The 15,892-nt window shown below is 41.4% G+C and overlaps 1 protein-coding gene across 2 annotated transcripts; it reads left to right on the forward strand.

Annotated features, from left to right (window-relative positions):
- Positions 1 to 6,178: 6,178 nt before the first annotated feature.
- Positions 6,179 to 15,142, forward strand: CASP3 (caspase 3). Of its 2 annotated transcripts, XM_061371798.1 has the most exons (6): positions 6,192 to 6,349; positions 8,978 to 9,102; positions 9,572 to 9,700; positions 11,620 to 11,795; positions 12,264 to 12,381; positions 13,269 to 15,142. In XM_061371798.1, the coding sequence occupies exons 1-6, from the start codon at positions 6,273 to 6,275 to the stop codon at positions 13,493 to 13,495; spliced, it is 852 nt and encodes a 283-aa protein (XP_061227782.1). In that variant the 5' UTR covers positions 6,192 to 6,272; the 3' UTR covers positions 13,496 to 15,142. The 2 variants fall into 2 exon arrangements, with proteins under 2 accessions (XP_061227791.1, XP_061227782.1); XM_061371807.1 differs by lacking the exon at positions 9,572 to 9,700 and having other exon boundaries at positions 6,179 to 6,349.
- The last annotated feature ends 750 nt before the right edge of the window (positions 15,143 to 15,892 follow it).

The raw sequence follows: 15,892 nt of genomic DNA on the forward strand, positions 1-15,892 counted from the left end.
AAATGTGTCTCCTGGGAGATGACTTACAGAACTTGTTATTTCATTTTCCTTTTTTGAGGGAAGAAGTGATGGTGTCAGCAGACATCTTGTGTTTTGATACCTTAGATGATTGGGAGGGTTTTTTGGTTGTATGGGGTTTTTTAGACAGGTGGACTTTCCGTTTCAGAAATTATTATCTGCTCCCTCATGCTATGGAGGAAAGACAAATGCATCATTTCATCATGTGTCCCTGCACTGTAGCAAGAAAAACAACACCACAGAAAACACACACACACCAAAAAACCCAAACAACCTATGCTAAAAAATCTGCAATGATTATGACAAAAGACAGTATCCACAGCTGCTGAAAAATGAAGCTTAAACACGCTAGTCATCTGCTACTCAAAATAACATGATTACTTGGCCAGTGTGGATGATGCAATATCAGCTATAGATTTCAGCCTTAGAATAATATATTAAATAACTCTCCCCAGTACTAAATTCCTTAATGTTAGTGAAAGTTAGCTTAGTTATACTTATGATGAGCTAAACTGTGGCATACTGAAATGTACTACTCATCTTCCCTCAACAATAACAAGGGCATCAAATTTTCACCTTAAGCTTCTAACAGAAGTAGCTTCTGCAATCCATATTTGAGGAATTTTGTGCAAAATTCAGAATATTACACCTGGTGATGAGACCTCAAGAAGTAGGCTAGTGCCTGCTGGGAGAAGCTGGAAAACTTAAGTTTCTCATGTTAAATGTACTCTGGTCCCACAATCAAAGGTCAATGTACAAATATGAAACTAACTGACCTGAAAGCTGATAAGGAAGCTGAAACCTCAGCTTCAGAGAGCTGTTGTGTAAGGTTGAATGGCAAGGCAGTAGGATGCTAGCAGGCAGGTATACTCAGACTACATCTGTCAGTTGGTTCTATGATTTCCAAGCTTCCACCATGAGGTGATGGGAGAAAAACCCCATAGTAAGTGGAAAGTGCTACTCTGATACAATCCAGTACATCCATGCTTTCCCAACTCACTGAAATCTTATAGCTTCTCATTCGCTAATCCTCCCCACAAACTACTCAAGATGGCAATTATCTTTAAAATGCACATTCTGTCAGAAAAGTAGATGTTTTTCAGCACATAGAGGAACTACAACAATAGATCAAAAGCAACAGAGTTTGGGTTACACAGTCAAATGTTACAGCATTAAGTGCAGCTGTAACAAACAGACTCAGCATTTGCACCCATGGGAGCCTCGCATGGGCACTCCTGTGTGCGTGGTGTAGGGGGAGTCTGGGTGTGATGGCAGCTGAAGGGCATGGCTGTTTATCATAAATCATCACAGAATGGTCCTTACAGATCATCCAGTTCCAACTCCCTGCCATGGGAAGGGACACCTTCCACTAGACCAGGTTGCTCAAAGCTCCATCCAGCCTGGCCTTGAACACTGCCAGGGATGGAGCATTTACCACTTATCTGGGCAACAGCTCCAGTGCCTCACAACCCTCACACTAAGGAACTTCTTCCTTATATCTAACCTGAACTTCCCCTGTTTACGTTTAAACCCATTACTCCTTATCCTATCACTGCAGTCCCTGATGAAGAGTGCCCTCTCTGGCATCCTTGTAGGCCCCCTTCAGATAATGGAAGGCTGCTACGAGGTCTTCACGCAGCCTTCTCTTCCCCAAGCTGTTAACCCAAATCTACCCTCTTTCAGCCTAAAGCCATTCTCCTTCTCCTAAACTCACATGCCCTGTCCCGTCATCTTTCCCTGGTATGACTGGGCACACCGATGGGCTCGGCCAGGCCCTGGGACGGCGGGAGTCCCAGCCCGGCAAGCCGAGGCGGGGAGAGGAGGAGCAAGGCGGCGCGCCTCCTCAGCCATGGCGCTCGGCTCAGCCGCACGCCACTTGCCCTCCTCGGAACCGGAGCCACCCCACACGGCGGGGCGCTGCCCTGGGGGGAGAAAGGGAGATGCGCGGAGAAAGGGGACCTACAGTGAAGGCAGTCCCTGCAAACACCGACTCACCATCACGATCCGCACTCCCCCACCACCAGGCCGACATGATGCGCCTCTGGGCCAGGCTCCCGCCCAGCGCGGGGAGGAGCCACAGGAGCCGAGAGGCAGCCACGGTCAGCGGCCGTCCTCCTGCTCACCCGCGTCCTGCAGAAGGCAGGCGGGAGCGCAGCGCCGGTGGAGTGGATAAGCGGCAGCTGAGGTGGGTGGCAGCGGCGGGGACGGTGGCTGGGTCGAACGAAGGTGTGGTAGGGTCGGGCTAGGGCTGGTGCCTGTGAGGGGTGTGTCTGTGGCTCTCCGGCTCCGAGGGGCCTCGGTCTGGCGGAGCCACCCGCGTCTTGTCCGCAGGGAGCGGGCTGAGGGGAGCCGTAGCCTCTCCACAGCCGGGCCGGAGGAGAGCCGTGGCTCGCCCGAGGCGGAGCAGGCCCGGCTGGGAGCGCCGCCTGCCCGCTCCTCGGCTGCCCGCGGGCTCCCGCAACGGCCGGTCCAGCAGGCGGGTGCCTGTTGCGGGCGGATGTTGTCCCTCCGCCCGAGGTAGCGCCCTGCCTACCGACTGCGGCGGGGGACACCGGCCGCGGTGCCACGCCAGCACCCTGCGCCTCCCGGCCTCCCCCTCCGGGGCCGGGGACTCAGCTGCTCCTTTCCCAGAAGCTTAAGGCGGACAGTTTGCTCATTTAAACTTGTTTTTGTGGAGAAGCTGCCTAAACAAAGGGGATGGGGGATGGGGAGAGGGGCTTTAATTTTAAACTGGTTTCCGGTGGCCTTGCGTTACACTGTTAGCTAATTGGAAACACAGGATCAAATCCTGCGTTTGGATCCACCAAAGTAAAGCTTTGGAGACAAGCGGTTAAAACTCATCTAGACAACAGCTCTGTCTGTCACAAAGAGTGAGCGTGCGGCAGCCGGGAGGCATCACCACGGGGTGAGGGCCCTGTCCGAGGTCTGCTGTGTCCTGTTCCCTGCCGGGGTGAAGGATAGCTCTCATCTTTTACCTTTCAACCCGTAATTCTCTCCTTTAATTATCTACTACTCATCATTTGGTAGGTTTGAAACTAACACACCGTGTCTAGCACTAAGGAGCGTGGCAAGGCTATATCTGTTGTGGTATTGGTGTGTTTAATAGGTATGGGTGAGTTAGTAAGCAAGGCACCCATCTATTCTCAGAGTGATTTTAGGTCTTGCTGATTTTGCAGATAAGTGCTGTTTGCTTTTGGAAAATCAGAGTACTGGCCCGATGTCAGTGCCTCCCAACAACCACATCCAGACCAGAAGTACTGTGAAGGAATACTGTCAATGCTTCCTTCATCTGTGACAGCAGTATTTAACAGGGGGATAATGCCACACAGAAAATGTAATGGTGTATTTTAAATTTTTTTTAGTTGCTGGGGGTTTTTATGTCAGCTTCTGTGTTTTCCTTCCATTGTTAGATAATTATTTGTTACCATTATACATCATAGAATGGAAAATTCTTAATCTGCCTGTCTGCATTAGTATCATAACGTGCCATGTATATATTTATGTACATAAAATGCTTTCTCTGAATGCTTGGCATTTTCTCTTGCAGTCATGTGAGGTGGAAAACTGCCCATTTCTAATCTTTAAGGACATGGTTACAATACTGCTTTCTGTTTTGGACGTGTATTTTAATACTGCTGCAATCATTGCTTTGTAGCAGCTGGCATGTACTGAACAAGTGCTGTCTTGACTCCTGTGGTTTGCATATTTCAAGATGCAGTTGGTAACTAGAGCCAATTCAGTTATTTGCTTCCTTCCCTGTCTGAGAAGCTTTGGTATTATTTTTATCACTACATCATTATTTTTCTTGTGTCTTCATAAAGAAACCTGATGGTTCTTATCTTATCACCACTTATGGCAGTGGTGAGACATTATGATGTTAATTTATTTTCATTGGGTCCAGACAAATAATTAAATCCAGCCTGGCATGGAATAAAAACATTTTCTTATTTACCAAAACTTCAGGATAAAATAACAAGGAGCAGAATAACAATTTAACGTTAAATTTTTAATTGCTTTATCCCAGTCTTCAGCCCCATCCCTAACAGCATGAGATCATCCTCTATAGGGAAATGTGTATTCTGCTTGACAGAACATGACATCACTGCATTACCTAAACAAAGATGAGGCAGTTCTTACTAGTCTGTTAGAATCAGCACCATGCTCCAGAGAGCATTGCTGTTACTCTGACTAGTGCTTTAGAGCAGAAAACATAACTGCTGGTTAAAATGTACATTTGAGTGCCTAGTAACAAAACGGATATCTCTTTGTGGATTTCTTTTGTTCTTTAAAAAAGTGCAGGTGAATTGGTACTCAGAAATTGATGGATATTAAAGGTGAGTTACGGATTCTATTCTGAAGATAAAGTGTGCGTATTTAAAATACCTAAAATACCTGGTTTTTCTTCACTATCTGTCTAGCTTCTGTAAAGACTCTTAGACAAGCTGTGTTTTACATTGTTCAGAAACAAAGTTCTGTATGTAGTTCATTGTAATTGTGGGGTTTGCTAGCTACTTGAAATTTCATTGTTTCTTTGGGATTGGATCGAGAACAACCGTTCTAGAGGTTTGAGTTTTAAGGTTGCAAAAGGTTTGAGGAGGTAAGTCTCAATTTAGGTCACTTAATATTGAAGATCTTTCTTATTGTTTGCAGCATGCAACATTTGTGTTACAGAAGCATTCATGTCCCAGTTTATTAGGTTTCCATTTTACCTACTTAAGCCTGCTGCTGTTCACCAGTGTTATTGCCACCAGTGTACTAAAACAAATCCCTAATGGAATGCAACAGTTTGGTTGGATCTTCAAATGATGTGAACCACAGGCAGCCTAATGATCCACTTATCCTCCCTAAGAATTCCAGGGTCTTACCTGTTGGACAGAATTGTTAGCTTTCCCTGTACTTCACCTCGGTCTTTCTCTAAGTAGTCATTGGTAGCTCAGTTGGCAAGTGACTGCATAGTACTTCATTGCTGGTGGGGGTTAAAAGCCATGAAAAATGTAACATAATAAGCTATTCTAGAAATTTTATTTCTTAAATATCAAGCTTATTCGATACTTTTGTCATTTAGTTTTCAGGGAATTTCCTGTGTGCTGCTAATTTATGTGATAACAGTTCTTAAGTCTGGAATAATTTTGTGAGCAAGAAAATACCTTACTTACATCAGTGCTCCAAGACACAAGGACATAGTATTCAGAGTAACTAGATATAAGTAAATGTCTTATTGTAAGAACCAAAGAAAGAAAGATGGGTATACATACCATTAATATATCTGTTAAGTGAATATCTTTTAAGTTACTGCATTGTAGTACCTTGCTTATTTCTTGAGGTCTGACCACGTATTTCACTTCCAAGCATGTATTACTTTATCCTCTCTGGCTATTTAACTTTATGATGCTTAATCCTTTTATGAATCCTGAGTTAAAGGTTACCTGTGGTAATGTGTTCCATGGGTGCATAGAGAGGGAAGTTTATTGCGTTTAAATTGATTTCTGGCTTGGCATCAATTATCATTTTTTGTCCTGTGCTCTGATTAATAGTAAATAGCAGCCCACAGCACAGAGTTGATTTCATCAACTATTTAAAGTTGTGTTGTTGTGGTTTATGTTATTTATGTTGCAGTTGCCTTCACATACACCAATTAGGACTGGATCCAATGATGTTTCAGTTGAAACTGAATGCAGAGAAATTATTTATTTCCCCAGATACTATGACCCAAAATCCAGTCTTCTATGGTAGTCTTTGTATGCTTCCAATAAATTGCATTGATTGGCTTTGGATCTCAATTTCTGTCTTACTGATGTGGAACAATCCATAAATGACAGTCACAATACTAAAACGATACTGATGCAGGTAAGGACATTACAATATTTTGAAGATTGTTTTCAATTTGTCTCTTATCCTGCTTTTCTTAGGCATTTTTAATGATTTGGCCACAGGGACCTGCAGCCTATTTTTCTCAGACTCGCTGTAGAATGCAGTAATCTAGAAGAATATTTCATGTTCTTTCAAGTATAAGATATGTGGGGATACTCAGAAATGCTGGGGGTTTTTGCCTGCCAATACTAATACTCCTAGGCTATTCTGTGTGAATATCCCCTTTTAACATTAGTGTGTTCCCCAGTTCTAAAGAATTGCTTTCTGACTGTGTAAGGCTTTAAGGAAACTGAACAAAAATCTGAAGGTAGCATTTCATATGAGTATTAGCTATGATGTATTTCTATTTTCTTATGTTTTCAAGCTGACAATTGAGAGCCACAATGGCAGACGCAGGAGATGGCCCACATTCAGGGGAAGATCTGGCAGATGCAAGATCTGTTTCTAGAGGTTCCAAAGGGTAAGTGAGCTACTTTTGGTTTAAGTCTTCACCTTAATTCGTGAGGAATCACGTGCTGTAACAGAAGGCAAGAACCATAGAAGTAATGCTAAAAGGAAAAATTTCAATTATGGTAAATTATAATAATCATAAATTACTATTAGAAGAGTTTTACTACTTTTGAAAATACGGTCTGTAACAGGCCATGTGTATGTGCAAGGAACTAAAAAGCAACACCTGAGGTGCAGTTAGGCTTAGCTTAACAGTATTATCAAGTGGTTATCTGTTCTGAAAAACAGACTTCTCTATCTCAATCTGGGCTAACTGCTCACCCCTTTCCTTGAACTACTTCTAGGGCTTACCGGAACCAGTGGCAGACAGTTCAGCTGCTTGAACTGACCTGCTGGAGGGTTTTATGCGCAGAAGCACAAGTACAAGAGGAACTTAAAGGGCTGGAAGGAAGGAAAGGCAGGCCTGTTCTTCCTGGTTGTTATGCTGGTGTAGCACTATCATCAGACTGCAGTCTCTAGGAACTTAATATTCCACTGAAAATTAGATTTAAGAGCATTACAGACTTCTTATCTGTAGAATACCCATATGCTTAAATGAGAAAATCCACACTGAACTCAGCATATATGGTCTGAGTAAAATTAACAGGTGGTGCACAGTCATGAGTGGTGGTATAGTTGGTGTGCTCATTAAGGTAGAATTACAGCTGCATATAGAGTCTTGGTCTTCCTAGGTTTTGAATCTTGTGAAAATTAAATGAGGACATGACTTTTGGTTAAAATTCAGAATAGATTTACAATCTCAGAGCTGATCTAGCTCCTAGCACATAGCTTTCAAAAGATGGTAGTAAAAAAAACCAAGCGCATTTCTTGTTGATACAGTAGTTGGTTTCCTTAAACTGATTTTTCGTGCTCTGCTATGTAGAGGCATTATCATTTTAGACAGTTCTTCCTTGATTCTTTAAAATTTAAACTTGTAACAAGTTGCACAGAAGATTAATACAACTACAGATGTCTCTTCTCCTCTCCTTCCTCACCCTCCCCCCCCCCAATTATTTGTGTATGTGCACATTTTCCTGAACTTAAAACGAAAGGTTTATTTGGGAACATAACAAGCAGTTTTATTTATTTTAACCTCTGGGCAAGTACAGTCTTCACTAGTCTTAAATCGGATCTAACAACTTATTTCACAGACATAACTTAGAATCATAGAATCACAGAATGGTTTGGGTTGGAATGGACCTTAAGGATCATCCAGTTCCAACCCCCCTCCCACAAGCATGGACACCTTCGACTAGATCAGGTGGCTTAAAGCCCTGTCCAGCATGGCCTTGAACACTGCTGGGGATGGGGCATCCACAACTTCTCTGGGCAACGTGTTCCAGTGCCTCACCACCCTCACAGTAAAGAATTTCTTCTTTATATCTAGAATCATAGAATTGTTAGGGTTAGAAAGGGCCTTAAGATCATCTAGTTCCAATCTCTCTGCCACAAATAGGAACACTTTCTGCTAGACCATGTTGCTCAAAGCCCCGTCCAACTTGGCCTTCCAGCTTCAGGGGATGGGGCATCCACAGCTTCCCTGGGCAGCCTGTTCCAGTGTCTCTGATGTAAGGAAAAATTTCTTCCTTACATCTAGAATCATAGAATGGCAGTATGGTTAAGGTTGGAAAGGACCTTAAGATCATCAAGTTCCAACCCCCCTGTCATGGGCAGGGACACCTCACACTAGACCATGTCACCCAAGGCTCTGTCCAATCTGGCCTTGAACACTGCCAGGGATGGAGAATTTACCACTTCTTTTGGGCAGCCGTTCCAGGGTCTCACCACTCTCACAGGTAAAGAATATCTTCCTAATATCTGATCAAATTCTGTCCTCTTTTATCTTAAACCCATTTCCCCTGTCCTATCCCTACATGTCCTATTAAAAAGTTCCTCTCAGGTCTACTTGTAGCCCTCTGTAGATACTGGAGGCTGATCTCTTCCTAGAGCCATCTCTTCTCTAGGCTGAACAAGCCCAACTGTCTCAGCCTGTCCTCATATGAGAGGTGCTCAAGCCCACTGAGCATCTTCATGGCCTTTCTCTGGACCTGCATGAGCAGCCCCTTGTCTTTCTTATGCTGAGTGCCCTGGAGCTGGATGCAGTACTCCAGGTAGGGTCTCACAAGAGTGGAGTAGAGGGGGAGAATCACCTCCTTCAACCTGCTAGTCATGCTTATTTTGATGTAGCCCATGATGCCATTGACTACATTGTCTGGGCTTTCTAGCGCATGTTGCCAGCTCATGTTCAGTTTTTCATCTGCTAATACCTCCAAGTCCTTCTCAGGGCTGCTCTGAATCCACTCATCACCCAGCCTGTATCAATGAGATTGCCCCAGTGCAGATGCAGGACCTTAACACTTTGCCTTGTTGAAATTCGTGAGGTTCGCACAGGCCCATCTGTCTAGCCTGTCAAGGTTACTCTGGGTTCTTTTGCCTCCAGAGTAAACACACCACTCAGCTTGGTGTCATTGGCAAACTTGCTGAGGGAATTTCTAGGGAACAAGAAGCAAATCTTACCAATTTCATTGGTTTTGGTTATTATTTTGAAACTAGAGAAGGAAGATCAGAAATTAACAAAGTTTGTCTGATTTCTATACAGAAAGAACCTATCTGCTAGCAAGTCCATGGACTCTGGAATTGTGCCGGACCACAGTTACAGAATGGATTATCCAGAGATGGGGGAATGTGTAATAATAAACAATAAGAACTTCCACAGAAAGACTGGTACTACTTTCAAATGTTGAAGTTTTTTTCCTTAATTTATATTGATTAGTGGCATGTATTATTCTTCAAAATTAAATATGCAGACCAACTTGGATTGCAACCTCAAATTGTTGTGTGAACGGGTGTGATTCGTTCTTCCAAAGGTGCATAGAGGGAACACATTAGGGTATAGCAGTAATGGGGGGAATTTGGTAGGCAAGACAAGTCTGTCTTACCTTTTAGTCATGATTCCTGTTTTGCAAATAAAATCCTTTTATGTCTTTATTAGTAGATATAAAAATAAGGAGTAGAAAAATCTACAATAAACATACAGGGAGAGGGAGATTGTGCACATGTGTAACAGCGCAGTATTTTTTCTGTTAAGAGTGGAGCTGGAATAATGGATACAGATAGAAGTGAGAAGAATTTGGCTCAATATGACCATGCCATCTATATCATATAAAAAATAACGCATTCCTCTTACATATAGGGATGTTAGCCCGTTCGGGTACAGATGCGGATGCTGCAAGTGTCAGAGAAGTTTTTATGAAGCTGGGGTATAAAATAAAGATCAACAATGATCTTTCATGTGTGGACATTTTTGAACTATTGAAACGTGGTAAGTAGTAATATGTTCAGCGTGTGTATTAAATCAACCACTGTTTCCAACTATATCTGTAGCCTTCGTGTTTCTTCTCCCATGGTTCTTTTAGATAATACTTCACACCTACTGATGATTCATTGCTAAGGATGGCATGTGCATCACAGTTTCTATGTTTGTTCATCTTTGCTGTCTCTTCATCTTTTGTGTCATGACTGTTGTCTCCGTATCCTTTCTCATCTTCTAAAGAAGGCTGGAAAAAAGGCTGAAACTTAAATGCAGACTGATTCATATTCTGACCCTGGAATCACTGAAGCTCTGTGAGTTGGAAAGAATCCTGCTTAATTGGGTAGAGGGATTCTGTGCTATATGCTCAGTGGTGTGGCCCAAGGTGTGTTCTCATCCAGGGGCTTCTGATGGAGGGACCAGAACTGCAAGTGTGTGGACTAAATTACTCTTAGAGAAACAATTTGTGTTTTGACTTGTGAAACAAAACATCCTTTTATCACTAGTGTTAGTGTTAGTCCTGCTTTGTTTGGACTTGGCTACATCTAGACTAGTAAATTAAACAATTCCTGGAGATATCTGTAGCCCGGGAACCCAGTGTATTCTAGTTAACTGTTGCAAGGTTCTTTGGCATGACTGTGGCTGATGCCTACCAGTGCTCTCCCAGACTGTTCCAGGTCACGGTTCAACAGTAAAAATGTTCTAGGGATTATTCCCAACATGCAGTTAGCCTACAACAATCATGTTTGGGTTTGGCTTTTTGTGTTGTTGTTAATGTATTTGCTAACATAAATTTCAGTTCTTTTGTGTGAGTTAATGTTTATGTCAGAGAATGATCCCAGGCATGATTAATTTATTAGTATAGTTGTAGCCAGTCTGTTGACAGTAGCTGAAGGTTCCAAGGCCTGTCTTACCTTAGTATAACCCCTCCAAATAGACAGTGTAAACCACAGATTGCAGCCTAACTAGAGATTCCCCAAAACCAGCCTTTCCTGACTCTTCTAGATGTAGTACTTGTAGAAATGCCCCAGTGTGCATTGCTTGAGAAAAAGCTAAATACTTCATTTTTTTTTCCCCATAATAGAAATTCAGTGTTTTGGCAAGCTCTAAACAGAAGCTTTTGGGACTATTACACTTTCCATCTACTCTTGCATCTTCTTAAGTTTCCTGCTCAGAATTCCTTTTGGATCCTTTCTTTTAAACCATGTCTGTATTTTTTTCATATATTTAAAAGAATTGTCTTGATCCTTAAGCACAATCCCCACAGTGTCAGGCAACGAAAGACATCAGAAAGTATCTGTTCTGTGCTCATTGTGTACCACAAGATGGGGGGGGGGGAAATATAACAGCGCTTTATATCAGTCTTAAATGCCTGTAAGTACAAAAATTAGAAACTTGAAAAATCTTTCTAGACATTGCTACAGGGCCAAAGTGAAAGAGTGAAGTACTAGAACCTAAGTCCCTGCAGCAGCAACAACTTTCATGCCACATTAATTGCCCACGTAATATAAGTAGTTGGAGTGTCTCTGAAAGGAGAGAAGAGACTTCCTCATCCTTTCCCAAAACTCAGAACTTCCTATCAGTCCGATCCCAGATCGTGAGACTGACCATTACTGCATGAGTGAGGTGTGCCATTCAGACTTTGATACACTGTGGGAACACCCTCTTTGTCTCCTCAGTGTTCCTGGCCTAGTTCTGAGGCCATGTCTTAGAATGTGTAGGGTTGGCCTTTAATTTGGGGTTTTTCTCTCTCCAGTCTTCTGAATTAAAGTAGGCTTGCTCCTTTTGTTCAAGTAGTGAAAACTGGTTGGAGGTTTCTAAATACAGGAGTTAGTTCTTAAAGACTTCTGTTGCATAGGAAGCATCAAGTGTTGAAAGCTTTTAGGGAATGCAAGAACTGACGACAGTTATCTTTCCTTTTTTCCTTCAAGTTTCTGAAGAAGACCACAGCAACCGAAGCAGTTTTGTTTGCGTATTGCTAAGCCATGGTGATGAAGGAGTCATCTATGGTACAGATGGCCCTCTTGAACTGAAAGTACTAACAAGCCTTTTCAGAGGTGACAAGTGCAGAAGTTTAGCAGGAAAACCCAAGCTCTTCTTCATTCAGGTGATGTACAGCTGAACAGTCATCATCAAAACAGCTAATACTTTAATACTGTTCCCATTAATTATTAGTGCAGATAAGTTAATTTTGAAATGGATTTAAATGGAATTACTTTCAGAATAAGATTCTCTTCAGGTTTAAAAGTGGCATAGTCTGCCCTATTAGGTAGGCAGTACTTGTCATAGCTGAGATTGCATTATCTTAATTCCTTGGATTATATAAAATCTTTGTAAACACTAGTCCATCTTGTAGCGAGTTTCTGAATACACTGTAGAATTAATATGTATCTTAAGCAAACTGTGCAGTTGATTAAATAAATGCTAGTTAGTTTTCTTCTCAGTCTGTCTAATAGAAAAGTGACATACAAATTCTTGTTATTTTTTTTTTAATTGGGATATTATCATCCTTAAAATGGCTGCCTTTATTTCTTTGGTTTTTATTTTATTTCCTGTTCTTCTTTCCACCAAATAGGCTTGTAGAGGGACAGAATTAGATTCTGGTATTGAGACAGACAGTGGATCAGAAGAAACAATGTGTCAGAAAATACCTGTAGAAGCAGATTTCCTGTATGCATATTCCACAGCTCCTGGTGAGAGACTTGCAAAGAAATTTTTGTTCCTCAAATCTGTGTATACAGTCTGTATTGGTGTTGTAAATGAGAATTTGCAGTTGTATCCAGTCAAGCGGGTAACCGCTTGTTCTCTTTCATGTATTTTTCTCCCCTCAATCGTTCTTTTCTCCCTGATCTGATTTCTTTTTGAGGTAGTTGCTATTCTCAGTTCCTACAAAGCAAACTAACCCTGAACATGCATCTTTCTCACTAGCAAACCCTCAAATGTTCATCTTCTCTAAGTTCAGTTAACCCAAGTTGTGAGTGTCATTTACAGCAGGAAGTAAAAGGTGCATTGATTCTGAGAGAACAAAACAATTGGATCTGTAGATGCATATACAGAAGTAGGTGATAAATACCTACTGCCTATCGGCTCTTATTTTCACTGCAGCCGTAGGCAAAATCAGTAGCAACAGAGCCGGTAGTGTGGCCCTTACATTATCAGCTAGCAGAAAGGGGTTTTAGTCTTTAATTCATGCATGTAGTCCTGAAGGAAGTAACCCTGAAATCCGTTTTGCATCTTGGCTCCATCTCTCCTGTCACCTCTCCTTCATGCACATGTACTCTATGAAGAAGTAGTAAGTGATTCATAGCTGAGACTGTTGCAGCAGAAGATAGTTTTACTGCCTTTTGATTTTCTACCTACCTTAAGTTTTCTTAGACTGAAAAAAGATGAGAGGATTAGACAAATCTTTTGAGTTGCAATTTGGGGAGCTTATAAAATCTAAATTTTGATTACTGGTTTTGAGTTTTTATTTGAAAACATGGATTGCTATTGGAAACAGTGCTTTGTTTCCCTAATCACGATCCTGTCCTGTATCAGAGGCTGCTACATCTGATCAGTTTGACATCTCTCTTTTCCACAGGCTATTACTCCTGGAGGAATGCAGCTGAGGGCTCCTGGTTCATTCAGTCACTTTGTAAAATACTGAGGGAACATGCAAGGAAACTTGAACTCATGCAGATTTTAACTCGTGTAAATCGCAGAGTAGCAGAGTACGAGTCCTTCTCAACTCGGCAGGATTTTAATGCAAAGAAACAGATTCCATGCATCGTCTCTATGCTTACCAAAGAATTTTACTTCCCTTCGTAAAGAAAAAAATAAAATCACCTTGTAATTTTTCAGGGCATGTTTTTAGCTGTAATTTATATGCAATGTTAGTATGGAATACCACTTTTAAGTCTGAATTACTGTTGACTACTATGTGTGGCATAATGAACTGTATCTAAGTTAGGTATGTCCGTTATTAGAAGGAAAGCAAGGTATGGCTGTGTTAGGAATGCAAACTTGAGTAACTAAAGCACAGGCAAATTTGGAAGTAGTGCTCTGAGTATCTCAAAAAATTAGGAAGAGGAGCCTGAAGGAAGATCACTTATCATATGTATCTGGTGCTATATTTCACTTTCCTGAAGGCACAGAGGAAAGAAATAGTTCTTGAAAATAGTTCAGTTTCATATCTTTGCCAAAAGGAAGAAGATTCAGAATATGATATGTTTACTAATGATGGTAATATGATAGTAGTGTCTTTGTACATTTCTTCTGAACTCAATTCTTAAAGTTTAGGTTATAAATTAACCTAAACTGGTTTTATAACTTAGTTATAAACTATGGAAAGTGGCAGTTCCATTTTTTACATACAATTAGGAAGCCTGTTCAGAATACAATCGATTTTTTTGCTGATCATTTTCTATCTCTTTGTACAGAGTATTAGGTAAAGCAGTTATATCAACATGTAGCTATTTCAAAATAAATTTTATATTCTGGCCTTGAAGCTGAGTGACTAAGGGACCAGTCTTCCAAAATCTCCTTTTCTGCAGCTCCCTAAGGGGGGAGCTGTTGTTGCACATTTTGAGCTGTAAGTGTTGGTGAAAAAGGAAGCCTGCATTCTGAACAGGCTGCTTTCCTCTTTCTGGTCATAAATAGGAGTGAGTTTGCTTCGTGCTATGTGCCTACCACATTTAACCTGTGTGGAAACCCAGATTAGTGGTAATGGAGAAACTTCACTTCTTATCTCTACTATCAGATGAGTAAATTACAAGACAAATAGTAAATTTATATATCTCGACTCTGAATTTTGTGGAACTGGCTTTTACAAAATTGTAAAACATTTTTATTGATGTTTCAGCTGTCTTAGTCTTTAAGATTAGAGGAAGACAATGGTAAATGACTCTATGGTGCTTGCAAAAAAGACTTAAAACTCTAGCATAAACCATGTTAGCAAATTTGTGTTCAATTCCAGAGGTGTTTGGGGTTTTTTTTTTACTTAAATTAAATACTGTTTCCTAAATTGTGTCATGTTTTTCTATGTGTATTATTTGTTTGGGATCTGAGGGCTTTTGAAAATTAATTTTAACTTTAATTATGTCCCTTTTTCTCAAAATACAACTTTCCCTGTTCTTCCCCATCTGCCTGACCACCTGAAGTTGAAAAGAAGCTGCTTTAAAGCATTGTGTGCACTATAGCAGGTAACAAGAGCTGTGACTGGGACACGGGAAATGCAGGTTCAAAAGTTTATGCAAAGGAAGAAATTTTAAACAACATCGATGAGTTCTCTGCTGACTGCCTGCTGAATAGGAGGAATCTTTACTCTCTTGCAGAAGTCTTTCATTAGCAAGTGTTAGTCTATTTTAACTGACTGAAACCTCAGTTGCGGGCAGAATTTATTACCCACACTTCTGTTGAAAAACTAAATAGGGCCCTGTTAAACATACCTAAAAATAACATCTACAAAAACCTGTATGTAGGTTTCTTCATGTAGGTTGTGAATTACAGCGAGCAGCTGCACTGTTCCATGTTGTAAATGACTGACAGTGCTTCAGTTAATCTGTGCCAAAGAAATTGGGAATAGGCGTGTTCGTTGAATTCTTAGTTATTTTGCAATGAAGAAGTCCTGTCACAGAGTTTGCTCTTCCCTCAGATTTAATCTTTCTTGATCCTTCTTGGTCCTTTAAAGGATAAATGATTCTACAGCTTCTCCAATAGTATTTAAAATACAGGAAACCAAAGCTAAGCTACAAGTAACCAGTCATTTAGGAGAACATAGAGGTAGGGCTTAGGGAAAGAGGTAGTATGCCTGATGATCCCTTCTTCTCAGGGCAAGACCTGACAGTAAATTCCTTCACAGTGACAGGACTGCTGCTGTTCAGTCAGTGGGACCCGTGGGTGGAGACAGTGTGCTGGAGAAGGGAAAGCAACAGTGCCCTTGTATGCTCGCTCCTTTTGGCAAGGAGGTCTGACGAGCTGGCGAGCCTAGTTCATGGTAGTAGGGAAAATGGGATCTAGTTGAAAAGTTGAATTCGGGAAAGAGGCAGTGGAGTGGGAGATTGTAATAGAGTAAGGGTTTAGGAAAGACATGAGGGAAATAGGACAATTATAAGGTTTCCTATAGGGTGATGCATGGTGTGTGAGCACCACACAGACATGGATGAAGGCCACAGTATAGAGGTGCAATTGCTGCAGTAGGCTTTGGCTGAATAAATCACAGAAAAT

The sequence above is a fragment of the Neopsephotus bourkii genome, unplaced genomic scaffold, assembly GCF_033783945.1.
Source record: "Neopsephotus bourkii isolate Nb327-2 ecotype Australia unplaced genomic scaffold, CSIRO-AGI_Nbou_v1 NB_168, whole genome shotgun sequence".
Taxonomy (NCBI): Eukaryota; Metazoa; Chordata; class Aves; order Psittaciformes; family Psittacidae; genus Neopsephotus; species Neopsephotus bourkii.

Coding starts and splice junctions, on each gene's coding strand:
- CASP3 (XM_061371798.1), top strand. CDS start 6,273: ATGGCAGACGCAGGAGATGGCCCACATTCAGGGGAAGATCTGGCAGAT. Junction 9,103..9,571: donor GAACTTCCACAGAAAGACTG/GTACTACTTTCA, acceptor TCTTACATATAG/GGATGTTAGCCCGTTCGGGT. Junction 11,796..12,263: donor CCAAGCTCTTCTTCATTCAG/GTGATGTACAGC, acceptor TCCACCAAATAG/GCTTGTAGAGGGACAGAATT.